The sequence below is a fragment of the Phaethon aethereus genome (assembly GCF_964289735.1).
Source record: "Phaethon aethereus genome assembly, chromosome: 26".
Taxonomy (NCBI): domain Eukaryota; kingdom Metazoa; phylum Chordata; class Aves; order Phaethontiformes; family Phaethontidae; genus Phaethon; species Phaethon aethereus.
In genome coordinates, this window is record NC_138602.1 from 4,940,716 (window position 1) to 4,968,618 (window position 27,903).

Sequence of the window (27,903 nt, forward strand, 5' to 3'; positions counted from 1 at the left end):
GTTGGTTAACGCAGGTAAGCGAGATTCCGCCGTGGGTGTGCAGAGTTCTGCCCGGCACCTCTGCGTGTGATCTTCTATGAAATATGCAGGTACGGCTCAAAACATTGCTTGTCTCCATCCCAGTCAAAACTGGGAAAAGCAAAGGAGTAGAAGTACAGCGTCGTGTAAAGTGCTGCCGTAGCTCTCGGATCAGCACAGGCTGCCGGAGTTGCCGCTTCTCATCCCTGCGAGGTTGGAGAATGTGAAGATACTGAAAATGAACCCAAACCAGGCTTGCTTTTTTTTTTTTTTTCTTTAAAGGTTTCCGACTGACTAAGCAGTTTTCCTTCAAGAAAGTCCCTGTGATTAATGGCACATCTCGGTATAGGCAAGCTGGGCGATAGCTGGCCAGTCCTTTTGTTTTAGCCCTGAGTTCAGCTGCGTTTGCACCGAGTTCGCAGGAGTAAGATTTGCGATTGCCGGTCAGGCTGTCGGGGGAGAAGCAGTTGTCATGCTGCCATATTGTTAGCACAGGTACTTAAACTGAGGTGCTACTATAGCTAAAAGCTGCGCTTTCAGAGCCGTCTGAGCCGGAGTGGGGTTGGAAAAGGCTGCTTGCTGTCAGCTGGGGTACGCTGAGCTGCACCGAAAATCTCCGTGCTGCTGGCAGCCTGCCTGGGCTGTGCACCGCTTACTCACTTGCATAAATACCGAAATTAAGGTAGCCTTTCTGTAAAACACACTTTTCTTCCATTAATAGAAGTTCAAGCATGGTCACACTGTAAATGCAGATCGGCCGAGGGGAGGCACTTGGGTATCGACTATGATTTTTAACTCCCCCCCCAGCCCCTCGCCCCCCTTTAAAAAAAAAATAAAATAAAAAAATCCGACACCACGCAGAGAAACTTGCGGTCACTCGCACGCGGCTTATGCTATCAAAATGGTCATTTCACATAGCGCTTATGTGACATTGTTGAATAGCGGGGGGGTGGGGTGAGCAGAGGTTAATTATGTTGCATAATTATGTTAATCTCTCGCCGTAAAAAAACATTTCAAACACTTTGTTCAACTATTGTGTGTTGGCCTTGCTCTTGAAATCCATTTTAAAAGGAGGAGAGAAAGATGCTGGGATGGGAGGATCGCTTAAAATAAATAAACCAACCAATTAATGAATTAAAAAATTGGGGGGGGGGGGGTGTTTCTCTCTTCTCCCCCCCCATCCCATGCCACCCGCTCGGTGTCCCCGAGCACCGGAGGGATGCTCGAGGAGGAGGGATGCTCGGGGGTGCCGGCCGGCGGCGGGGTGAGCCCCGCTGCGGGTTGCCTGCCGCCGGCTCAGACTGGTTTCTGGAAAGTGCTTTGTCTCGCAGGCTGCATCCTGGGAAGGGTCATGTGGAGCCCAGTGATGTCATGGGATCAAAGCCTGACTCAGCTCCGCGTCCCATGGATGGGTGTCCGCAGGTACCGAAGTGCGGGCTGAGATGTCCGAGCCCGCCAGGAGCAGAACTTCCCACGCCTCCGGCAGGCGAGGAGTTAAGCCTGGCTCCCCCGAGCCCAGGGCTTCCTCTGCAGCCTGGAAAAGCCTGGCTCCTTCACCAGGAGGGGAGAAAGTCTCAACTTGAGTATTACAATGGCGGTGCCGTAGCGCCTGGCAGCAGGCTGTCAAGAACTATGGAAGCCTCTCCTCACGCAGGGTGTGGTGGTCCTTTTCCCCGTAGTCGCTGATTCCCGAAACTCGCAGTCGGGCTCAGGTCCTCAGAAAGACATGGCAGCAGTCCCAGGGAGATCCTAATCTAGAATTTTGTAATTGCGTTTATTTGCATGTGAGGCAAATACATACATTCTTCCTGCCGTTTGGTAAAGATCCAAACTTTTTTCATCGTGGGGGTTTGTATATTCTCCTGTGCTCTAATGCAGGGTTTGTTGTTTTTGTTTTGTTTGCGTTGTTTTTGTTTTTTTTTTTCTCCTTGGTGATTCTAGTTTATGCTGAGTGGGGTTTGTGCGTGTGTTCTTGTTTTGCTCTTTTTCTTGTTTGTTTGTTTTTGCTTAACATAAAAACTGTAAGTACAGTGATGCTGGGTGCTTAATAGCTTCAGACTGAGATGTATTTTGAAGATAGGGTAGATGAGCATACTGGCAAAACTTTCATTGCTCTTTCTGAACTTCTTTTGCGGTAACCGCTGTACTTTGCCCTGTTTTGAAATTAAGGTGTTTTGTCCAACTTACTTTTTTTCCAGTGTGCTTAACTCCTTTGTGTCTCCTCTCTCCCCAGAGCCTCACAATGACAGAGGAAGCATGCAGGACACGAAGTCAGAAACGAGCGTTAGAACGTGAGATAACACATAACGATGTGGACGGTAAAAAAATAAAAATGGAGAAAGGACTATTAGGAACAGATATAAATGCTGAAGGCGACATGAAAATAAAAACAGATCCTGGAGCTGGAAAAGTGCAAGGATTATTAAAAAGTGGAGAGGTGAAAGCAACCATTAAAGTGGAGGTTCAGACGGGAGATGAGCCGGTGGACATGAGTACCTCAAAAAGGTGAGTTACGACCTACGTGCTGCAGTTGCACTGTAAGGTTTGGGATACCGGCAGAGTAAAACGTGGTCTGATGGCACTAGGAAGAAGCTCTCTGCATCGTAAAGGTAGAGAGAATTAAAATTTTACGTGTATGTTGCACCTCTGGCTCTTCACGTGGGATGCAACAGCTACTTCTGTGTAACTTCCTTACTGACTTTCTTCCACAAGCTTTGACAGCAGTGGCAGCTGTGACGAGCAGCTGAGTAAAGAAATACGGTCTCGAATAGAAAAACGTACAAGTTCTAAAGAGGATGCGCTTTGAGCTACCGATTGAGATTTATGTGAGGAAGAGTGGTTTGGGGTTTTTTAACTGAGCTGTGATACAGGAAAAATAATAGATTATAATTGTCTAAACAGAGGCGTTTTAATTGCAACTTGATTCTCCCTGACAGAGCAGTATGTATGGATAAGTCCAGCTTTTTCTTTTTGAAGTAACTTGTGGATTTTTGACACTGAAAGTATTCTGAAAAGACGGCACCTGTCTTCAGCAATCCTCTGTAGGACACGTTCTTAGTACTGTTTTGAAAGTCCAGCCTCCTTAAGATGTCTGAATTTTGACATCTGAAGGCATGAATTCAAAGTTCCTTATCACTTTGGAGGATTTTATTATTATAAAAATGTAAAGCTATTCCTTTGACTTGTATATGAGATACGCACATGAACTGGGTGGTTCTGACATACAGATTTACAGGCATCACTTTAAAACCAGATTCTGGCTGTAGCAGGATAAAAATTCTGTCAAAAATTCTGTGGCCCTTCAGAGTCTTGCTTTTTTTCTTTGTAGTGTGATAAGATCCCATATATTGAGGAGGAAGTCTGGAAGCCTCGTTTATTCCTTGGTTCTGACACCAGCTGATGCTGGAGTAGCACTACCTAAGAACCGAGACCCACCTGTGTGTGCAAAATGGCTCAAACAGTGCTTGGAGTAAAATAAATCTGTGTTTGCTTGGATGTCGGGTGTTACAGCAGTGCAGATTTGAGGTGTGAAGCTGAAAACACGAGATCCTTATCGACTGCGCAGGAATTACTGGGAGGAGGAGTGCTTATGGGTGCTACTAAGAAAATTGCTATCTTTGATGTTTAATGGCAATTCATCTGTAGACTTCCCCCAACTTTTGGTGCTTTTCTAAGAGAAATAACTTAGACTGCAAGAGCCTGACTACTTTATTCAAATACTGCTTCAGTATATGTAAAACAAGACCTCTTCCATCAGCGTGATTGAGGGAAGGTGATAGTTTTCAGCTTTCTCCATAAGCCTTCTGCCAAAGGGACAATTATACAAGTTGCTTACTTTGATATTTAGGAGGTGCTTGGGTCTTGCACAGAAGCAGTTAATTGGGGTAATGGGTGACTTCCATGTCACGCAGTTGTATTGTGCTCACTAGGAGTAAATCTCTGAAGGTGTCTTTTGGTGTAATCGCTACCTACTAATTAACACGGGTATGCGTGCCCTTTTTTTTTTGAAGACTATCTAAAAAGATTGCTCATACCAAAAATTGAATAAATTAGAACCGGGTACTCTTTAACTCTTCTGTTGCAGTACTTGCCCCCACATGCATAAGCCCTTTGTGAATTTGTAATATTTTTGAAACGTGTGCCAGTGTTTCTGCCCTGTTGGTGTCGGTCTCTCTTGCAAGCCGTGCAAACGGGGTGATGAGCAAGGGGGCTGTACGCTTAGCTTTCCAGAGAGCATCTGGAACAGTAACACGTAGTTAGAGATGAGAGAACATCCCCTCTCTGTACAGCGTTCTTATTTCAGGTGGTAATAGGATATTGTTGTATTCAGTTTCTGCAAAGAGGGGAGAAGAGGCCTCCCCATACAAAAAAAATATGCTTGCATAAGGAGGCAGTTGGATCCCAATTCTGCTGAAGTTAATAAATATAGTTAAGAATTTCATGAGGCTTTGGATAAGCTCTTTGGATACTGTGTGTAGGTTGGGACACCGCTCATCATGCATATTTATATAAAATTCTTAATAGACAGGAACTAAACCCTGGGTTATCTCAAATGACACAAATGAGCCTGAATGATTCTACAAACTTCTGGAAGTAAGGCAGCAGCTTCCCAGGCTCTGGGGCTCTGCTCCTGCGTCGTGGTGGTGCCCTTGGTCCGTGCGTGGCTCCGCTCCCGGAGCATAAATGTGGTGCTGAGCAGCTGATCCCGGCTCAGGCTGCAAGTATCTCCAAGCGAACGCAATCGGAGTCTGGAGATGCCCGTGACAGAGAGGAAGCTAGTCTCTGGATGAGTCTGATCCCTTGCATGTATAAGAACACAACTGGCATTTGTAGGGAAGGTGGATCTTAATTTCATAAGGATTTTTTTTTTTTAAGTGTGGGACTTACCTTTGCAGACCTTTGATCTTCAGAGGAATGTAGCTTGCAGCTTTCGTAAGACCCGTGTCTTTAAAGCAGTGGAGCTGATTTTCTGAGATGAAGAAAGAGCTGTTGCTTAAAATGACTGAACTGCTACAAACTTCTTGGGTAAAATTCATGCTTAGTGATGTATGGTGTTTTGGCTTTTAAACTTCCTTAATGCTTTTAGAACTGAAAACATAGTATTTTCCTTGGAAAAGGTGGCCCAGCAATAATCACAGTTCAGCTGACGTAAAGCTGATTGAACGGATTATCTTTCTGAAATCAGTTGATATTCAAGATTTGAAATATAAACCTGGCAATATCTCTGCGTTAAACTTTAAAATATATTTAATATTTTTTTCCCGTAAACCTCGAAGTTAAATTTAAAAATAGGATCTGGTTTGAGCACATTTTCTGATGCCAGAAGAAACAGAAGGAAGTCTGTAGTGGTAGAAGTCTTTGATGAGAGGTCACACAAGGCCAAACCAAAATCTTGCTCCTCTCCCTGGCGTTTTTGCAGCACTGGGAGCTAGCTGTGCTGGTGTGCAATTATCCTAGACCTACTGCAGAGAAGGAATGGGGGGAAGGAGGGTCCTCCCCTCTTGATAAGGACGTCTGGTTTGCAGTGGGGTGGTAAAATCGTGCAACGTAAATGGCTTTGCTTGAGGATACGCTGATTTACATCGGTATGGGTGCTGGCGAACATCAGAACATTTGTCAAACCTGGTTGAATCCTGACTTACTGTGCTTTCAAACTCTGCTTTGCCTTTTCCCAGTTCTTCATCTCTCCTCTGTTCTTTCCTTCCCCTTAAGTACATGAGTTTCTTACCACGTTTGCCCTGCATTGAGCATCAGCTGCTTCCAGTTGAGGCTGGCGCTCGCTCCGGGATGGTTCTTGGATAGTACTGCCTGCTGCGTTGCGTCGCGTTTACCGTACTCCAGGTGCAGCTCCCTTCACCTGCAGTACACCTTCTGACCATTTTCCAAGTTCGGTTTATTTTTCTAGCACTATTTCCTGAACCATACAAAATGAACTAGTTGCATACGCAGTACTGGTTAAACTCACGATTTCTGGTGTACTCGCGGTAAGGCTTGGCAGAGACAGCGAGTAACTGGCTATCTGGATGGGAGCTGCTGTCCCCAGACAGGTCTACGAGGACAAATTATCCTCTCTTCTGGAGCAAAAGCATCAGGATCCTTCAGGAGCAGGATACTGTTACCCAATTGTAGGAAAACCTTGCTCATAAATAGAGGTGGCGGGGTTACAGGCAGGGATACTACTTGACCCCGTGAGCAGCCACGTTGTGCTTGGATGTTGCCCTGTGCTATCTTAAATCCTCAAAATCAAAGCAACTCTACAAATAGATATCCTCAAAATAATGTTTCACTTCAAAATTCTAAAAAGCAAGGCTGCTCAGTCATACAAGGAGAGGGAGAGCGAGCGAGAAAATGGTTTTGTCACAGCACGCAAGCGCAATGGCAATGGTAAGGGTGATACTGTCCGTAAAACACAAATGCAGGAGTTGGCTTCTGTCTAACTATCCCCAGTTCACGCATTCTCGTTAGCAATCTTTGGATGAACGTGTCCTCTGTAAAGCAAACTGGAAAACTTCTTAGGCAGTTGAACATCTTGCTATTTTTCCTGTTTCTCTATTTGCCAAGAGTGGTAAATTAGCATATTAACTATCTTACCTGTATTAATTGTGGCTTGATCAAAAGCAGTTTAAGGCTGGCTGATAAACAGAAATTATTCCTACAGATTTTGTATCTCTTGGGTTCTGATTTTTTAACAAAAACAACAAACAAACAAAAAACCCCACATTCCAAAACCACCGTATGTATTGTGTCATCTGCTCGCATTAAGCTACAGAGTCAGGATTTTCCTTCCAATCGAAATACAAGTCTGGATAAGCCAAAAAGTCTGCATTTTATACGTTCGGTTTATTTTCCCCAAAAATTGCTTGCACCCATCTATTGTCTCCTGATCTGTGGTACACACAAGTATCACATACACCCACAGCTTTAAGCTCGTGCTGCTTGAAATTAAATGTGAGCTGGCCCAACTTATTTGCTTAAATAAAAACCGCCAGGAGAGATGAGACTGAAGAGTTTGTAGGCATCCCGAGTTAGCGCGCTCAGGCAAATCTATCTGAACCCTTCAGTTCCTTTAATTCTAGGTCTTGCTGGTAATGATTTGTGTGCTTGACAAATGTTGCACTGCTCTGGAACCTCGGAGTAATCATGTTCTCTTTTTGTTAAATGAGATAATTAAAAATAACGTCTAATAAACTGTTCTGAAAAATGTGTGAAAGCTGGCCTAGTGGCTGTGCTCTGAATTTTCCTGTTAGGGTTTGGATGCTAAATTTTGGTGCTTTGAAGGATTTTGGGTTGTTTTGAAGGTTTTTTGTTTTGGTTTTAATCTGGCCAACTCACATTTAAAACTTGCTAAATGAATGGATTTGACTCTGAAATTCTAACAGGTTCTTGAGCACATCAGGATGCAGCCTGTGTTGGCTGACCAGGCTCTCCGCTTTACTGGAATTTACTGGGAACAGTGTTCACGGCAGCGCCAGTGAAGAGCAATAGGCTCCGCTCTTCCCGTTAGTGAGCCTGGAAATATGGCTCAGCCCCATACTTCAGATCTCCTTCTCAGCTTATGTATGTTGTATCTCTGCCTCCTGGTATGTGTTGTGCTAAAGGATACTCTGACAAAAATGATGCCAGAGTTTCTTGGGGAATTTTAATGTTTTATTTTAAATGCAGATGTAATTTGATTAAAGTTTCCTTCCTTTATACTCAGAGGAAGGGATGAAATTTGTTTTGCTTCAGTTTTGCACCACAGTCACTAGATCCATTGCAACTTCTTTGATTTGTGTAGATAGAACAACTTCAGGGGGAAAAAAATTCCCTGCTGCATTGCTTTTTCTTTCCTTGTTTGTCTTCCTCCCTTGCCAAATATTTTTGGATAAGCATGTACAAGAGATTGTTGAATGGACTGAGGCAAAACTGTTGCATATTTGCTAATGCAAATGAAGCTTTAGTCTGAGTGCCAGTTGTGACGCTTCGTTCGGTTACCTGCAGATGGGCAGAATATGTTGGGGTACCGCAGGATGGGGCCATACAGGGCTCTTGCTCTGCAGTGGGGGCTTTCATGTTTCGGGTCAGTAGTTCTGTAACTTTAACCAAGTCATCATCGCATTGATTGTATTTTTATTGGGGGTGTTGGTTGGTTGGTTTTTTGAAGAGTGATCGAAAGGGCGTTTTAGAGCATGGATAAGATCCGTAAAAGGAAGCTTATTTTTCCTGTAATGCTTCTGGATCGGGATGAACAAATGCAAAGACTGCTTGTTGCGATACGGCAGCTCTGCTCATGTGAAGCTCTCTGTAAGCTGCAGCGTGAGTCCTCTGAAATTAAACCCTCTACTAGAGCCAGTAGTTCCTGGGTGCCTCTTTTTCTCTTATTAGTGTTAAGTTTAAACTTTGTCTTCCTTGGTTGTACTTCTTTGAAGCTCCTGTCTCGCAGGAAGGTAGATCTGTTAAAAAAATTGAGTCCACCTCGAGATGCCTTAGACCTCAGCTGTATCATCTTCAAGACAAAAATTTAATGAATCTTCCTTTAGCTCAGCTAAGTAGAAGCAAACCTCCAGGGCTGGGTTCGGCCACCTGACCCTCTTCTTTCCTTCAAATCAGCAAATAAATACACAGTGTCCCCATGGGAAAGTGGCTTTTTTTGCTTTTTTTTTTTTCTGGAGTAGTTGTTGTGCTCTGAATTGCTACAGGATGCTCCAAGACACTAAGGAAAGCTCTTGAGTAGTGTGATGCATGTGTCCTTGCGCTCTGAGGTTTTAAAAGAGGATACTGGAGGAAGCGTGGCCTTTTTCTTTGGGTATTTAGTGACTTAGGAGGTCTGCGTTTGATTCCTTACGCAAACTTTCTGCAAGGTCTCTGTTAAATTGTGTTTTATTGCTGTGAATGCTTAAATGGGTGTACGTAACTGGGCAGCAATCCCGCTTTCATCTTCTAGCGTAGAGTCCAAATGATTGAGACAGCAACATTTATGAAAGCTGAAGGAAGAATAATAGAACTATGTCTTTATTTAGCTAAAGGATATGCCTGATGGCTTCAGAGGATAAAGGTCATAGTATCAGGGCAGTTATCCCAAATTATTAACTGCTGGTGGCAGTATTTTTCTGAAAGTGGTGATATTTCCATTGTCTGTCTTATTTTGAAACATCTGGTTTGAATTTTTTGCTTTACACACAGACTAACAAAAGAGTAAAGCAAACTCCTTTTTGAAGGAAGATTGTTTTGCAGAGTTCTGGTCTACATTTCTGGAGTTCAATCTTGTGGCACCCCATCCACCATGCAGTTGGTTGCGCAGCTGAGGATCTAAATCCTGTAATACTGAACATGCGTCGACTTTCTTGCTGTGGTCAATATATGTCGCCTTAAAAAAACCTACAGTATCTCCCCCCTTGAAGAAGAGTTTTCCTCTGTGAGGTCGCATGTCAACAGACCCAAAATTGGTGTAGGTAGATGGTCCTAAATATATCTGACTCACAATTCTGTGGAAATACATGATTTTAAAATGCTGAATGTAGTGGTCTCTAATGCAGTTTTTATTAGATCAGCGTCTCGTACCGTAGCTGTCAGGAATATCATAATGTAGCTTGCAAAACAGAAATCACAGGGGTTTGGGGAAGCCCTTAGATGAAGTACCATCAGGCTAGTGACGGGCCATCCTGGTCGTCTTGTCTCCTGCTTCACACACAGCCTTGAGCACAGGACGAGGTTTACTGCAGAGCTGTTAGAGACAAGGGTTTATTTTCTCGTTCCAGATTTCATGTTGTGGTCCTACAAAAGGGCTTAGGCGGATTTCTTTTTTTTTTTTTTTTAATCATTATTTTGTGCAAAGCGATGGTATCTTGCACAGACACTTCATTTTGATGTTGCTCTCTTCCAAGTGCAAGGAGATAACCAGGGGTACCCCCGCAGCAGAGAGGATCCCTGATCCAGGCTGCGGTAGCTCCTGCTGTTGGTCCGTCCGGGGAAGGGCCTTGGGGGAAGGCGCGTGCGGCATCGTGGCTTGGCAAAGCGGCCGCCGTTCGCCTTGGCCGGGCAGACCGACGTCCATCGCGGCTCCTGGTGCCCTGGCCGTGGGCTGACGAGAAGCGTTCGGAGCAGCTGCCCGTGCTCGGTCGCGCGTGGAGAGCGTGATCGGCCGCTCTCCCTCCATGCTGCCTGGCCTGGCCGGCGGGCTGCGAGCTGTGCTCCCCCTCCTCCTAAATTTTATACTGTTTTTTCAGAGATGGGAGTATTCAGATTACTGGTGAACGCAGACTCCTGCCGATCCCACTTCGCTACAGATGTCTCGTCCCGTTACCAGCACGGGTCGTTGAACTAGTCCAGGACGAAGACCGTCCTCCTTGCGGTATGCCGGGAGGGCCGGGGGCTGGCGGGCGTCATCCTTCAGCCTGGCCCTCCTCATCCCACCTGAACACAGGGCTAGCAGGACTCCACGCCGCAGTCTGGGGACCTTCTTGGAGCTTTTTTCTTTTTTTCTTTTTTTTTTTTTTTTCTGTTTCTCCACTCTTTTTTTTTTTTTTCCTTCCCTCCTCCTTGGAAAACGCCGAGCGACCCTTGGCACGGCCGCCCGCGGGGACGCCGAGGGCCGGCGGGGTCCCCTGGCTATGGCCGCTCCATTTTCTCTGCCGGCACCTGAGCCTGACCTCACCTCACAAAATGAAGGCCGGGCAGCACCGGCTGGGACCGGCCGTTGCCATGGTTTTTGCCGTGGCAGGTCACGTGGCCGGCGTGTCACGTGACCCGGCGGTGGCCGCGCTCCAGGCGGGAGGGGAGAGCCCCGGTGCCGCCATCTGAAGCGGGTCCGGACGCTGCCGCCTCGGCCGGAGAAAAGTTGGTTGGAGCGCGGCGGCGGTGGCGGCTCCCAGGTTCCGCCAGCCGCCCTGCGGAGGACGGCCCGGCGGGCTGCGCGCCGCGCTGCCGCGTCGCCGGCGGGTGTCGTCGCCTGTAGCCGAATAATAATCCTTGACGGCGCCTCGTACTGGGGGATGCGTTCGGCTTGTAACGCGTTCGCCCCACGGCTCTCCGCAGCTTCCCTCCCTGCAGCCGTGTGGGCTGGCTCCAGGGTGGAGCTGGCGAGAAGAGCCCTTGTGTTTCGGGAGCGGGCTGGTTCGGGTTGCCGAATCCCCACGTTCACGCGAGTCTCAGCTTTCGTAGGTAACTGAACTTCTTCCATGCTTTTCGTGAGGGGTTTAACCTTAAAAGTGTGAGGAGGAGCCGCCAGCGCTTGACTCCAGCTAAGCCTCAGTCCTTCGCGCGGAGCCGCTCCAGCTGTCGCCTGGAAAGGACTCGGCAGCGGCGAGCTCAACGCGTCGGCGCGTTCCCTGCACGCCTGCTGCTCGCCGGGGTGGGGACAGGTTTCCCGAGCCAGTTAGAGCTCGGCCCGACCCAGTCACTTCCCTGCAAAGAGTGACCTGAGCCAGTTCAGTGCATTAAGAGACAGGAAAAAGCTGGAAATACTTCACTGTGCCACTGGTACTTTTGAAACCCCCTCAGAGTTTAAATGACTTGAGTTTACTGGCTTGCTGTGCCCTCTAGAGGACACTCCTCTATTTTTTCTTTATTTTTTCCACTTAACGTGGAAATTGTTTTTTTTAAAGTTGGTTTTTGCAGTATGCGAGGCCGTTTTTGCAGTATCCAACACACCGTTTGACCTGCCCGGAGCGTTTACCGAAGGTGTGCATTCCGCAAAGCTTATCGGGGCACGCGGCTTTTCAGCGCTGTTACTCAGCGCGAATATCCTTTGCATCACTAAAATAAGATAATAAGGATTAATTTCTGCTAATCGTTGAATTTCTAATAAATGTTGCGTATCAGCTAAGTCTAAAAATTGTTGTTTAGTCTAAGAAGTAATTGCCTGACCCTTAAAAATACAAAGCTGCTACGCCACATCTCCAGCTTGTGAACAGTACAAGCCACACTTCAGTATTGGTTTCATCGTGCTTGATACAAATTCTTTCTGCATTTTGCCTAATGTGTAACTGTAAGCCAGAAGGTTCTCACTGTAAACCTGACTGTTCCTGCTTCTGGCTTTGGGTTACAAGAAAAACAAAGCAATTTATTTGTGTTACATTCTCCTAAAATTCTTGCCGTTGGTCCTTTCTCAAGGACTGTCGTCGTTTCCCGGGCAGTGCAGAAGACTGCTGTCCCGTTCCTGCGAAGCTCCTGCTAAACCTCTCGGCAATCGCGTGCTGCAAACCTTGCTCTGAATGCCTAGGCTTTGTAGCTTGAAATCCCAAATCCTGGTACCAAAGGGGATCTGACAGATACCAGCTTGTGCAGGAGAGTCTGTAGTCGCATCACGTCGTCTCGGTCCGGTTTGGTTCACGTAGTTTAAGGTTCTGTTCTCATACGATAATCGTAAGCAATGGAGCCAAGGGGTGACTTATTGTCAGGAATTCAGGTGGAAGGTGCAGCCATCGCTCAGGACACTAGTGTTAAAGCCAAATAAAGAGTTAAAGTCAATGTAAGCCTGGATGTTGCCCATCTGTGGTGAGGCTGTTACAGGTTTCCTGGCGGAAAAGAATTCAGTAGCGTTGGGGTAGAGAAAAGTGAATGCCATAACATACTTAGACTTAGGCAAGTGAATAGGTGTGAGTTGTTCGTCCTGGGTTTCCTTCAGGTTCAGTGACTTGGGTGGGGAAGAGTCACAACTTAATTAGGAAAGGAAAAAGGAAAGGGGGTATGGTTTTGCCTTTCAGCACATGAAAGAGAAGTAGCAAGCGACCTCTCTGTCGCTGGATTAGGGGTGGGATGTGGTCTTCCCCTGGTGCAAGCAGAGCCCTGGAAAGCCTCCGTGTTTTCCAGGTGGGAGTGAAGTGACTGATGGAAAAGCTTCTGATTTGAAGGAATTCACCATTGTTACGCGTTGTGGCTGCGTCTTGCCTCCTGGCACGCTTTTGTACTGGGAAGTACAAAATATCCGCAAGGAGAGCAGAAACTGATGGAGCTCATCCACGTCGGGTTTATTCAGAATTTGAGAGATTGGGATCAATCTAGCAGAAGGTTGTAAATAATGTTACTTGGCAGCATGAAGCAGTTGTTTGCTTGTTTTTATTAACTCATTCTCTGTATTTTTCCTTTTGATTTGCAGTGAAATAAAGAGAGAAAAGCGAGTCCCCTCACCGGACGTTATAGTGTTATCTGACAATGAACCTTCTAGCCCTAGAATGAATGGTTTAACAAAAATAGCATTAAAGGAGACCAACACAGAGGCACTCATGGTGAGTCTTCTTGTCTTGACATGCTTTAAGTCGTGCCATCTAGAAAGAAGAAAACACACCGCATGTTCCTGCAGAGGCACCTGTGATCACAGAGGCAGGTGGATACGTGGTTTTAGAAAGATGGATTTGCAGGCGAGGAATCTTGAAGCTGTTAAAGGCTGAGGTCCTTTTTTATTTTTTTCAGGCTCTTAACCCCTTGATTTTTATATGCTTTGAAAGTGCACCTTTTTCAGAATCCACTTTTTAGTGGACACAATGTCCCTTACTCAGCATGGCGTAACACAGATTTGTTGTCTGACTCTTCAGTTTACTTTGTTTATTTGTTTTGCTAGTGAAAATGTCTCAAAACCTTTTTTTTTCTGCCTTCGAGTTCCTTCTCCATACTCGGTTTGCGTCCATATACTGCAGGAATGTCGATGATATTAAGACATATATGGCAATTAAAATGCTGTCAGTTCTTGTTGTAACTTGTATGATATCTATCTTTTCCCTCTCCCCGCTCCTTGTTTTCCCATCCTCTATTGCCTTACCTGGCCCTGCAGAAAAGCAGTCCAGAGGAGCGTGAGAGAATGATTAAACAACTAAAAGAAGAGTTACGGTTAGAAGAAGCGAAGCTTGTTTTATTGAAAAAGTTACGGCAAAGTCAAATCCAGAAGGAGACCACTACTCAGAAGGTATTTATTTTCCTACAGATACTTATCATCTCATCTTTTGAAATGGAGGGGAAAAAATTTAAGTAACTGTGGCCGTTGCCATAACCTGTGCAACATAAGATAGCTTTCAAATAAGGCATATCTTACTTTTCATTAAATCTTTATGAAGTTTATAGTGGTTTATCCTGTTAACCATTCCTTTTTGTGGAATTCCCTTTTTTCTCTTGCCAAGACCAAACAACAAGACAGTTTATCCTATCAACTGTCTTCAAAAGCTGAAGACCTTTTCGTTAAAACTCAGATGCACTTACGAATCTAATATACTTCCAATTATTAAACGCTCCGTCCAGTCCTTAATGCCGCGAAGAAATTGCCGAAACACATTCAGAGGGGATTCTTGCACATAACAAATGTGCTGACAGGTAGAGTTCGAGCGTTTGAACCCCAGGCTCTGGGAGCTGGCGGCCGAGGGCTGCGTTGTGTGCTGCGTGGCAGAAGCCCAGCTCTGGATTCCAGGTCTTACCAGGTGAAGTAAGCGTGCGGTTAGCTGCACGCTTTCATCATCCCAAAAATCCAGGCAGCCCCTGGAAGGAATGGCTCAGCCCTCCCACCCTGGACTCCCTTCCCTTCCTCCTCTTTTCTCCCCACTCCTCATGTCGCGCGACCGCGCGCGCTGTCCCGCGTGCCGGGAGGAGAGCGGCTTTCATTGGAAAAACCCAGCAAAAGAGTCTACCTTTTTGTCGGAGCGGTTGCCCGCTCTGCTCGCAACGTGTGCCGCTGCTGCCGGCACCGAAGGGTAGAGGTGGAGGGTGGCAGGAGAAGAGCAGAGCGGAGGAGGTTGGGAGGCGAGGGGGTGTGCGAACACCCCACGCGCTGCCATCGAGGCACAGGCTAAATTTCAAGTATCTGTAACAATGGCAACTAAACAATTTTATTTTACAGCGCGTGATGTTGACTTGATGGATTTTGGCGGGGGGGGTGATGTGTAGATTTAAGCGCACTTCACGGTGCAGGTGGATGTTAATACAGCTCTCGTGGCTGGTTTTGGTGGTTTTTTTGGCACCTTTCTCCCAGACTTCTGAGTGCTTCAGTAGATGGGGTTAAAACTAACGCAAGTACCTGCATCGCTCAACTCGCTGCTGAACCCTGAGCAATGAGCTCGGGATGTTTGAACTAATTAGGGTGAAATGGCGTATCCTAAACCTCGTAGTATCTGAAATCGTCTTCCTAAACTGTTTTTCACTTTGCATTATGCTTGAACCTAATCAGCTGAGACTAGTAGTAATGGTGGATAAGACTGAAGTGAGCTCTGAGCTGAGACTGCTAAAATAATTTCCACGTTGCTCTGCTTTTGGTGTACAGACTCTTTTATTTTCCTTGCATAATCTTATCTGTACTTACCTAATAATTTCTTCATTTAAATACGCATGTTGAGACGGTTGGAGGACGAAGGGGATGGGGGAGGGGGGAAAACCTCAGCCTTTGAAGATTCTCTTACTGAGGTGCAAGGAGGTAAACTCTTTTATTCCCTTAGCTTCTGTAATTCTGCTTTACACCTTTACACTCGTCTGCTTTCTTTCTGGTTTTTCCTCTTCCAGCCTGCTGGTTCCTCTGGGAGTGCTGTGGCCACCCCTCCGCCCTTGGTGCGGGGACCGCAGAGCGTTCCTGCTGGCAAGCCGTCCCTCCAGGTCAGTGGGGTGGGCCAGGCTGCCAGGTTTAGGGCACGGAGCAGGGAAGAAGGTGTGCAGTACAGGAAAGACAGCCCCATTAATGGCTTGGAGCCAGGTGGAATTTTTTTTTCTTTTTTTAACTCCCAAAACCCCACTATAAGCTTTTTAAGAACGACTGGGGTGGGAGATAAAAGTAGGATGTCACACGGAGATAACTCTGATAAGCTTATTTTTCAGTGGCTGAGCATCCTGATCCCCTCTGCTGGTAAATACATCCATACGAGTACTAACGACCTTTGGCGAAAAAGGATGCCGTGGAGTTATGTCATAGAAATATTGTGGCAGCCTGTTGCCGTACCCTCAAGAGTCTTAATTGTGCCCTCAGTTTGATTAACCCTAAGAGCTGAGTGAATCGTGTGATTTTTCTCTCTTTTGGCCTGGTGGCTGGATGGCACATGATGGTAGGAAAGATCTTGGTTCAGACTAAATTAAATGAAATGTCGGAAAGCCTTGGGGAAGGAAAAAAAAAAAAAAAAAGCAGAGGCAATTGACATCTGTCAACCTAATCTTCCTCTTGAGTCTAGTGTCTTGTTTTGCTTTTGGATTTTAAACATTTCTGGTTATTTACCTTGGGCTAATTCAAAACAAATTTCAAAACCGCTTCAGCACAGAATGCTTTCACTTGGAAGATGGCAACTCTTCATTTCAAAATCCCCTAGAATGCGGTGCTCGAGGAAAGGGATAAATTTGCTATCCATTTAGGAAACATTCGCAAAACCTAAAGCAATCTGTCAGTTGGCGTAATCTCTTCCTTGAGGCAAGTTGCCTTCACTGAAGACAGCACTTTCAGAGGAACTGGACCACAAGTTCAATCTTCAGCGATCAGACAGTGAAACTTTCGTTGGACAGAGAGCTGGGAGCTAAGAATCCAGAACTGAAGTTATTCTGTCTAATTTTGCGGTGTTTGGGCAGATTAACCTAACCTCCATCTGCTTTTGCTTGACTATAAGAACTCTACTAATTCCTGTGTTATTGAGGAATTGAGTTAACATTTGGTCTTGAGTTGAAAGACGTAACAGAAGTGGATAAAAGTTCCCACCTGCCTAAATATGTGCGTGTGTGTACACGTGGTAACTCATGAAAGTGGGAGCTTCAGTGTTTTTCAGAAGTCTTAATTCACAGATGATGGTCAGTTTGGGGCTTGAGTGAGGGAGGTGGCACGATGTGTAAAGCCACATGAAGAGGCTGGAGAGGTTTGTTGCTCTTGAGCAGTGGGTGCTGCTCAGGCTCGATCGCGTAGCATTAGCGGTCTGCAGGAACGCAAGTGATGCGTGGAACTGTATCACCTTCTACAGCGTCATGAGAAGCTTTGAGGATTTGATGCACTCTGCAGCCCAAAAAGCTGCATGGGCAGCAATTTTTCAAATTTCTTTAGCCTGACTCCTTTTCTTTTTCATTTTTCTAAAGCTTTCCCCTTTACCTGTCTCGTTTTTTCCTTCCCACATACCTGCCCATGCCCCGTTTACTCCCGTCCCCAGGTTCCTGCATCTCCAACTTGTCTGCCCTGTGCTTCTCCTTGAAGACAGCAGTTCCTATTTTGCCATTCTCTTACTCCCCCCAAAACACACTGTTTTTTTTAACACGAACTGCACTGAAGCCAGCCCGGACATCTCTTGTCCTACAGTATTGCCGTTGGCTCAAGACAGGCACTGCCTCCGTCCCATCGGAGAGGAGAGCTGCTCTCCCGTACCCCCTGCTCTGGTACCCGGGCTATGGCCCGCGGCTCGGGGCGGCAGCTCTTGAGCTGTTGCGTTTCGGCGGCGGGAGGGCAGACGACGGCATTGTTCAGGGCCGCTGTTCGCCGTTTGAATCCTGTGCGGGATGAGAGCGAGCAATCCCTGAGCGTGTAGCCAGGCTGCCGTCGCATCCTTGCGTATGGCTGCGTAAGGTTTCCGGTACCGCTTTATCGGCACGCCAAGCAGCCGAAGAGATCATGCGTATGAATCTACCAGCACGAAACAATGCGAGTAAACTACTTTCTGTTTTGCAGACCTCTTCTACGCGTATACCAGGCACTGTTATTCCTCCTCCCTTGGTCCGTGGAGGGCAGCAGACTTCTTCGAAATTAGGAACTCAGCAAAACACGCAGATAGTAATGCCACCTCTTGTCAGAGGAGCACAGGTAAGTAATTACCTTATGGTAGAGCCGCTCTGTTTTTCCTTAATGCATCTTAACTGTTTTCTTAGTCATCTTTCTGCTTGTCTGGAGGGAGCCTATGAATTTCTTGCAGGAATTTCTTAATATGGCTAGATGTACCGCTACTGAAAGATCCTGCATCGTTCCAGTTTTGCGTATCGTGCTGTCCCGCAACGCTTCTGGTGAAGCATGAGAAAATCCCGTGGCGGTGCTGGATACTGCCTTACCTGCATAGCTGCTCCCCTTAGCTGCGCCAAAGCAGTCTGCTTGCTTTTATTACGACAGTTAATTTACAGGCTTCCAGCTTCACCCGCTTTTTAGGAGAGCGGCAGCAGAGGAAATGAAACACAATCCCTCGTTCTTCCATTTTTTTCCCCCTCATTATTCTTTCTGTCATATCAATTTCACCTTTTCAAATGCTAAAACTCACTTTTTCTGTCTGTCTTCCGATTGAATAAGAGCTGCTGAAATGAGGTAGTCAACTGGAAGTTTGAAAGTGCTGCTTTGCAGGGTCTTTATCACCTATGACAGAAAATAGTCGTGTCACTAAAGGAGTAGGAAAGCAATGTTCAATTTGTTACTGTCTTCTAAAATTGTGACTTCCGTGGGATACCAGGAAAAAAATATTTCCTTGTTAAATGAGGCTTTATTTTGCAGCGAAAGGTCTGCTTTTATCTGTTGCATAGCCAGCGTTAAGGAGGAAGGTAGAGATTTGCTATTTCATTTTCCTTCTGTTCTGATTATGGAGGAAAAACTCATTCTGAGAAATAGCCTTCCTAATGCCTTTAAAATGAAACAGGCTTAACAACTATACATTTTGAAAGAAGTTTAACTTGGAAACTTAGATTTTTTTTTTTTTTTTTTTTTTTTGGGGCACAGCTCTTTTGGCCGTAATGTGATGGCCTCACATGTGAGCATCTCTTTTTTTTCATGTTACATTCTACTTGTTTCATTTTGACAGAGGGAAAGAGAAAAACAACACATTTTGACACGGATGTTAATTACCACGCTTTCTTTGCGTTCCCTGCCTTGCCTCATTTCCACTGTCTCATGTCATCCCATTCAACTCCCACCACTTATTCCCACTATCTAATCCTCCCCGTTGTTCATGGCACCATTGCATCAGCCCATTTCTGTGTCTTCCCAGCAAATCCACAACATCCGACAGCACTCCAGCACGGGGCCGCCTCCGCTGCTGCTGGCACCGCGGGCATCGGTCCCCAGCGTACAAATTCAGGGGCAGCGAATTATCCAGCAGGGTCTGATCCGCGTCGCCAACGTCCCCAACACCAGCCTGCTTGTCAATATCCCGCAGGTGAGTTTGTAAGATATTTTGTGCCAAACATAACATTCATCTCGGAGGAACAGATCAATGGATTGAATTACTGATCGTCCGGTCGCTGTACCTAATTGGTGTGGCCTGCTGTCCTCTTAACCGGTGTGGTCGCTTATTATTGCTCCTTCTTCTTCCCATGCGGTGCCTTTGTCTGTTCACATTCACCTCCTGTACATAGGAAGGAAGAAGAACATTACAGAATATTGGAAGGAAATATATATTTCAGTGAATTGAATGTTGTGCCTCATTTTGCTTTTGGTATCAATATGAAGCTGTCCATTAGAATATTTCTTTTTCTCTGTTCCTTAAGAAGCATAAATGAGTGTTCCGGTAAACAGAGCTCAAAATGGGTTAGCGCTCCAGTTTGAAACACCACGAGATACTGAGGCAGCAACTTAACAGCTAACATGGATATTGCCATGCAAGTGGTGTAGACAAAGAAACTATTTAAAGTCAGTGCTTTGGAAAACTCATAAGGAAAAGGACTCCTGTTTGGCTTTTTTTACTTTAGGATTTCTAAAACTGCCTTATGAAAAGAATCAGTAAAGAAAAGTGAAGTTCTTTAGAACAAGAATTAGCGTTAGATGACAGGTGCAGCGTTGCAGTGAACGTACGTATCGGGATCTGTTGGGTCACCTACAAAAACAAGATTTTGAGGCAGGCAGTTCAGTCCAGTGCCAAGCAGCCCGCCTTCACCGCGCACAAACAGCCCCGCACGGCGTCAGAACCGGCGCCGCTTCCCTCCCTCTCGCCCCTCTCGTCGGAGAGGAGCACGTGTCTCGACAGCGCCGAACCATCTGGCGCGTGTCACCGAGCCGTGTCGTGTTTCCTCACAGGCTTCACCGACTTCAATCAAAGGTACAGCCGTGACATCCGCTCAGGCTAATGCTACTACGACCAGCGCCGCTTCCATCGTCAACTCCAACGACTCGCCAGCCAGCCGGCAAGCCGCCGCCAAGCTCGCCTTGCGGAAGCAGCTGGAGAAGACGCTGTTGGAGATCCCTCCTCCTAAGCCACCTGCACCAGAGATGAACTTCCTGCCCAGTGCGGCTAACAACGAATTTATATACTTAGTCGGGTTGGAAGAAGTTGTGCAGAATTTGCTGGAAACTCAAGGTGAGATCCTAAAAAAAAAAGTCTAAATTCTGGGCGGGGGGGAAAGTTATTATTTCTCATAGGCTAGACACCGATTTCCCTAAAGTGCATCCAGTTCTCCCCAGAGCTGTTAACTTCTTAGCAGCCACTTGTTTGTCCATCACCACTAACCCGTGTCTAAGTGACGTATCTGCTGGATACCTATGCACACACTCGGAGAAGTGAAGAGTTTAAAGATTTGATAATGCAGAAGGCTTCAGCCTGAGGAGAGTTAAGGGTGGAGGGTTTGCTTTGGGTTGGGTTTTTTTAATGCTGAAATATTCTTGAGGTTTCTCAAGTATTATTCGTTGATAGAAGCCACCGATGGAGCTGAGCTAAGCTGGTTGTGTTCTCCAGGTAAAGTTTCGGTTGCTGTATCGTCTCGCGAGCCCTATATGTGTGCTCAGTGTAAGACTGACTTCACCTGCCGTTGGAGGGAGGAGAAGAACGGAACCATTATGTGTGAAACCTGCATGACATCAAATCAGAAAAAGGCCTTGAAAGCTGAGCACACTAACCGACTGAAGGCTGCCTTCGTAAAAGCACTGCAGCAAGAGCAGGAGATTGAGCAAAGGATACTGCAACAGACTGCGTCTCCTGTGCAGGCCAAGTCAGACCCTATAGTGCAGCACCACTCGCTCAAGCAGGTACGGCTCCGTCCGCCAGAAGCCAGATCTTGGTGCTGATGGGGCAGAGGTCCCTTGGCTCCAAACACAAGTGTTCGGTATGCAGGCGTGAGACTGACACGTGAACTTGCTTTGTTTAAGCTCCACGGGGTGTGTGTGCGAGTTTAAGCTTACGCTTAAAACCAGGCTGGTTAAAGTGTTTTTTGTCATGTGGGGATCTGATACTTAAATTATGTTCTCTGTACCTGAAGAACAGCAGAGAGAGGTGTTTCTTCTGCAGAGTCACTGTAATTATCCAGGGTGTTTAATTCGTATCCTGCAAAGTCTGTTGCTGATTATTTTTTTAGGCTATACCAAATGGAGTACTTTACCAAGAGTAAATTGACCTGATAGGAAAAAAAAAATATTTTTGGATTGAGCCAGGAACGCGTAACGTTGCTTGTGAACTTTTTAAGGTGGTGGTAGCAACCACCCATGACAGAGACTGGGTCTCGCACACCTTGTAAAACCACCTTTCAGTTGGAGGAAGACAGAAGCTGCTTAAGTGCTGCTTTGAGTTGAAATAGTCAAGGTACTGGTTATTTAGGACAGGGAAGTAGTGTCGCCTGTGCATGGAGATGCTTACACGGCACATTTTTTTCGCTGCTTTGCAGTTGATTGTAATTCCTCATCCTTACAGGTGCTTTCAGTAGTAGAAAGCTACTTCTTATTTCCTTGTAGCGACGTCTTGGAAGTTTTCAGCCCTGAAATGGGCTGAAATGCATTCCAGACTTGGCAGAAGCAGCCAGGAAAGGAGGGAGGAGCAGTACAGATCCATCCAGGCTATTGCGCTGGAGGAACGGGAAACTGCTATGCCCGTCTTACCGTTTGCTCTCTTGCCAGACTTCTAGCCAGATGTCTCGAGGTCCTCCTGGAGCTCCGCGAGGAGTGTTGCATGCATTTAGCCAGTCACCCAAGTTGCAGAATGCATCGTCTGCAGCAGCACTTGGGAGTAGGCCAGGTAAGCATGCTGAGAGACCTGTCAGCAAGGGCAGCGCTGCCGCCTGGAAGAAGACTTCCATCAATACAGGTAGATTTTTCTCTAAAGTTTGTTTTACTTGTACTTACTAGCTGCACTCTGTCCAACAATCATAGTTCTTTGGGTAAGGATGCTTGCTCTTTGGCACTTCCTGCATGAAAGCCTGATGGCACCGAGGCTTTGCTCGTAGTATTGTTGTTGGCACTTGCTTTTGGTATGGTTTATGCCCGTCAAAAGGGGCGATCGGGTGGTGCTACCACATAAAAACTCCTGCTCTACGCATTTATAAATAGACTAAGTAGATGCAATGTCAGACTGTTCATCGTTGAGCCTGTACGCGCGGCCAGCGCCGTGCAGCGGGGGTTCGTCAGTCGTTTCTGGGAGCTGAATTCAGTCGTTTGAATCCTGGCTGGGGTTTTCTCTCTGCTGAAAGCAACGTGCAGTAAATAGATGTTTTGGCTCTAGGTAAGGCTACAGTGCACGCTCCCGGTGTTCCTCAGGGTTTGAAATAACGAAAGCTGTTGCTTTGAACAAACGGAAATTATAAATTCTAATCTAATCTTTTTTTATACCTATATAAGACTCTGACTTGAGACGAGTAATTTGTTTTCTTAAATGATAATTAGGATCTCCAGGAAGGAAACACTAGCTCTTTTGTGATCTGTTTTCTTTCCCAGTATTGAATGGATTTTTTTTTTTTTTAACTGACAGCTTAATTTATCATTTAAAATGTAATTTCATTGCAGAGAGCTCTAGCCTGCTCAAGTTTTCATTTCTGGTTCAAAATCTTGCTCCTCTTTGTTCAAATGATTTTGGAAGCCTTCATCTTCCGAAGCTTTCCGACCTTTGTGGCCAGTAATGCCCCGTGCTTAGATGATCGGTTTTCGTGTGGGTGAAATGCGAGTAGCGTGGTTTTGCCAGCGTTTTGTCTCATGTTTTTATCACGCTGTGACACTTGTTCTCTCTTCTTTTTTATATCTCATCAGGTGGGGCTTTACCTTTTGTTAATCCTAGTTTAGCTGTGCACAAGTCGTCTTCAGCAGTAGACCGCCAGCGTGAATATCTCCTGGATATGATTCCCCCACGGTCCATCCCACAGTCCGCCACGTGGAAATAATGCAGAGGAACGCCCAAGAGGAAGACTTTCCTGTTTCTGCCATCCTTTTTGTACCACATTACAGTGGAATCTGCTTTAATCCCAGCTGGATATGCCCCAGGCTTTATAGGATGCAAGAAGACCACTCCTCATCCCATCGAGTGCTGCTGTCCCTGCTATCAGAAAATGATACCACGTGGGTGGGAAAGACTTAAGCTCATTTGGTTCTCAGATTCTTAGGATTGACTGATGATGAAGGCTGTCAGGGAAGGGGAAGAATTCTTTCTTTCTTTTTTTTTTTTTTTTTTTGGCTTTATGTATTTAGTTTGGATTTTTTTGTCACCAGCACAAAAGGAGGACTAAATGACTCTCTGCCTTTGGTTTCTTTATTAATAACTACCCGTTCACCAGGAACATGGTGTTCGTTCGCGATCGAGCACGGATGTCAGTTCAAGGAGAGAGGAATTTCAACCCGATCTTGCAGATGCATTTAGTGAGCCGAGTTCATGTTTGCTTTTCTTCCCTGCCCCTCTTCCAGCCAGGAAGGCAGTCTGCAGATTGTAATGTTTCCAAATCTTCTGATGGCGAGCTAATGATAAATAAGTGCAAACTCAAATTCCAGTTGAGTATGGTTTTTTCCTAAGGGACTGGCTGCCACCAAAACTTGTCTGCTAGGTGGGAACCGGTGCAGGAGTCTCTCACTTTTGTTGGATTCTGTTTTGAATAGACTTTGAACTGTTGGTAGTCTAAAAATCTAATTCACTGAATAGACAAAACACCTTTTTTCAGTCTTTCTAATTCAGCGAAGAGCAGTTGGGCCTTTCACATGTTTCCAGAGACTTAAAAGTGAAACTGTTTTTGATTATTTTCTTTTTGGAGGGTTTTTTTGTTGTTGTTGTTTTGAGCAATTTCACTCAAAAGAAAGAAAAGAAAAAAAAAAAATAGGAATTCCAAAAGCTGCATGCAATCAGAAAGGGCGAGTGGAGGGAGCAGAGGACGGGGAGGCTGCCGTCAGGTCGCAGGCTCCTTCCTCTGCCGATACCCGCCGCGAAGCAGCCGTTCCTGGTCCGTGCTGCGGTGGCCCGACGAGCGTGGCAGCACGTGTCGGGCAGGCTGGGGGCAGGACTGCCTACCTTGATCCCTCTAGAGCTCCGTTCTTCCAGGCGTACCGAGCATGCTCCTCTGTCCACTTCAGTATTTCTTTTTTGATAGAGCTTTAGGTAACCCTGCTTTAAAGACAGGTTTCTACGTGGTTTCAGTATATTTTGGGGATTCCACAGGTTAAACCCAAATCTGTCAGGTCCAGGTGGTTGGTTGGTTGTTTTTTTTTTTCTCTTCCTGTCACCTTCCCTCCTTCTTCCCTGTGCTTCTCCCGAATTAAGGTTGAATTCAAGTGGCAGAAATACATGCCTTACTACTTACGTTGCATATCAGTACTAGAAGTAGTGCTGATAAGAATTATTTGGAAAATTATATATATATATCTATATATCTATATATAAAAGAAAAAGGGGGGGAGGGGTTACTATTCAGTCTATGCTGAATCTATTTTCTTAGCAGTTGCTGTTAGATCTAACTTTAAACCAATAACTGTATAGAGTTGTCCCCCTTCAGATCTAACTATTGCATAGTGAAAAAGAAAAGCCGTTCATTTTAGCCCCTCTTCTGTTGTGTGAATATCAGTATTTAGATACTTTGAAAACTGTTCAGTAGTATAGAAAACCTAGTTTTGCAAAATGGTATTTGTTGCTGTATAAAGCCCTAGAATTTCAATTTGACTTTGTTTTTTGTTTGTTTTACAAATGTATATTAAGAGCTAAATGGGGATGAGAGGAATTGGTTTGAGTTTTTAATTTTTCTTTTCATTCCAAGATATTTTGGATTGGGAGATGTGGAGAGAGAAATTGAGTGCATTTTATTTTTGCACTTTGAAATATTATGAAAGAGTTTCAGTTCCTTGCCTGTGTGGAGGTTTTTTTGTTGTTTTTTTTCTCTCTGACAAATGCCTGCATTATCTCCTCATTGATGCAAATGTCCGGCACCGTTAAATCGCTTGGGAAGAATGCATTTGTTTAAAAAGAAAAAGCAAAACTCTTCAACCTAAAATTCAGAAGCCTTTTGGGGAAGCCTGGATAACTTCTTCCTTTCTTTCCAGTGCTGGGGTAGCCTTAGCTTCAGCTGATGCTGGAAAAAAGGGGTATGGAAAGGGGCAGAAGTATTAAACTTGCCTGTTTTAAAAGCTATGCCAAAGCCTTTTTGGATACCACCAGTTCAGTACAGCAGCTTGTAAAGTTTATTTTCAGCATAATGAATAGGGGAGACTTAAAATAAGCCTTACAGTAATTGAGAAGACTTATTTTAAGATTTGGAACTGAAAATAAAAACCTGAAAAAGTCTACCTATACCGTCTTACAAACGTTGCTTCCTCAGCAATGCTAGATCGCAATCTGATTTTGTTTAACGTATAATAAAACCCCACAAATATTATCTTAGGTATTGGGGCAGAATTATTTTGAAGGCTTTGTAGGTGAAGAGAAAATGCTACACAGATCCTTGGCTGTCGGGATTCAAACCAGTTTTGACATTGTTTTTAATCCGTGGTTTAATTCTTGGAGCGTTGCAGGTGACTTAGAGGATCTATTTATTGCATTTGTGTTTTAGAGAAATGCACCGGGAAGAGGCTTCAGGGGTACACGTGTGTGAAATGCCAGAAGAATTGCTTCTTCCTTTATAGTCAAAACTGCATATTCAGTTGAGTAGTATCGAACTGGGCTGGTTAAGGTGCCGCGCTAGGTTTGGGTAGTTGTTAAAACCCTTGCTGCAGTCTTTCCAAATCTCCTCCTCCCCATCTGTATGTTCCCCTTCTCGCAGAAAACAAGCAAAGAAAAAACAAACAAAAAAAAAAACCCCAAACAAACAGAAAAGCTCAATCAGATGGAATATTGACATAAAGGTGGTACGCCCTAAAGGTTTAAATCGTTTGGGAATTGTGAGGGAGGGGGGATAGACACGCTGTTAAGAACAAATCCTTGATTTCTGTCTACTGCTGTCGTGTTTGGGGTTCCTGCCTCCGTAAGGGCTACTAGTTCTGCCGCAGAGCTCTCCGACGGTCACCTCATCGGCCCTCTCCCGGGAGAAAAAAAGACCGTTTTACTTAAAGCTCCCTCAGAACAAGAGACTGAACGTGCTGCTCGACAGCCTGCCCCGCAAACCGCTGCCGTTCGGGCGGAGTATCCGGCGTCGTGTCCCGTTTCCCCGACCCTCCACTGCTTCGCTGCAAACTGCTGCATGAGCTGGTTTGACATCGCTCGGATGCTGCTTGCTTCCCCCCTCTCCTGGGGAGAGGGTTAGAGCAGCGTTGGTTCTTGCAAGCCATATAACCTTTCTTTGAGACGTTGCGACTACAAGATTTTATAATACGGTAATAATGAAAATGACTATTGTACTTTAGATTTTAGCAACTTGTGAAATAAACCCCGGATTTTCATTTGAAACCCGTGTTGCAATTTGGGAGCTGTGTGGTGGTGTTTTTCTTAATTTTATTTTTTATAACCTAATTTATTATCTGTTTGATTTCTGAGCGTTGGCAAGATTGCAGTCCTTCGCTCAGAAACGCCGCAAGTGGCCTGGTTGAACCTTTTATTTTTATAGTGAGTCGACTTGGACAGCTTTTCCAGTTCGTGTAAAGGGTGACTTTGCTAATTTTTGTATTCTAGAGATTCCTGTAAATGGCATTCCAGCTGTGATAGCGAGGACGGCTCTTGGTTAATCTTGAATTCAAGATAGTTTGGGGTTGGGGTTTTTTTTCCTATAGGTATTTTTATCATTGCTTTAGGGAACCATTCATTTACCTCTGAATCCTCAGACCTAATTGTCACTTTTTCTTTGCTTACTAAGGAAAAAAAAAAAAAAATTTACCAAAGTACAGTTCAGAATGGAAAACGGGGGACTTGGGCTGCAGAAGCGAGTAGAGCAGAGCAGGCTTAGGCAGGTCTCATCAGAAACCCGATTTGGCTCATTTGTTGCTTCCTCCTTTTGGAAGGAGGGGGGCACAGAAGGCTTTTTTTTTTTTTTTTTTTAATAATAAATATATAAATATATAAATATATATATATAATGCAAAAAGACCTCAAGGAACCGCAGTAGTGTTTGTCTGCTTAAGGCAGAGTTACGCTGTATATTGCATTTAGCGAAATAACTTGCATTGTGCTTTTTTTAAAACGAGGAGGGGGGAAAAAAAGAAGAATTTATAATCCTCTAACAAAGGAGCGTAACAGAGTAACGTTACGCCAGCGCAGGGTATGTTTTTGTCACTCGTATTTATTGTGACTCTAAACCTTTGATAATAAAACAAAAATTTAAAAAAAATTCCCACTAAAACCTGATCGGCGGTCTCAATGGCGGGAGAGTCTGAAATCGGTAACTGTATATTGTATTGTGCGGGATTTTTAGGATTTGAATGACAATAAACCCATGGACAAAGTGTTGGGTCTGCCTCTTATTTCGAGTGTTGCCGGTTTTGAGACGCGCCTGGCTTCGTCCCGCTGGCGTATCCGTGAGGATGGAGACGAGGTGGCAGTCCGCTCCTTCCCGGCAAGGGAAGGCTCTTCCCCAAAAACAGAACGGGGAATTTTAAGATTGACATCAAAAGCCACGAAGGGATTAAACGCCGTCGCAAGATGCCGTCCGGACGCAGACGAGGCACGCGCGTTCTCCGCGCAAAACGAGACGCAGACGCCTCTTCGGCCGTTCTCGCCCCGGACTCGCCGCTCTCTGGCCCCTGGTTACCCATGTGCCGGGGTTTGGTTTGGTTTTGTTTTTTTTTAACCCTGTACATGTCCCGTCTTAAAAACTCGACCTCCCAAGTAAGCGAGCCGCAGAAGGTGAGACGAGCCCACGGAGCGGGCTGGGTGCCGGAGAGCCGCAGCTGTGGTCGCGCCGCCGTTCCGA

At 45.5% G+C, this 27,903-nt stretch overlaps 1 protein-coding gene across 2 annotated transcripts; it reads left to right on the forward strand.

The window, feature by feature from the left end:
- Positions 1-27,903, forward strand: GATAD2A (GATA zinc finger domain containing 2A). Of its 2 annotated transcripts, XM_082011042.1 has the most exons (10): positions 1-2,523; positions 13,094-13,223; positions 13,766-13,897; positions 15,475-15,564; positions 17,597-17,728; positions 18,891-19,058; positions 19,916-20,195; positions 20,571-20,860; positions 21,722-21,908; positions 22,844-27,903. In XM_082011042.1, exons 1-10 carry the CDS (start codon positions 2,261-2,263, stop codon positions 22,972-22,974), a joined length of 1,803 nt encoding a protein of 600 aa, XP_081867168.1. In that variant the 5' UTR covers positions 1-2,260; the 3' UTR covers positions 22,975-27,903. The 2 variants fall into 2 exon arrangements, with proteins under 2 accessions (XP_081867168.1, XP_081867169.1); XM_082011043.1 differs by lacking the exon at positions 15,475-15,564.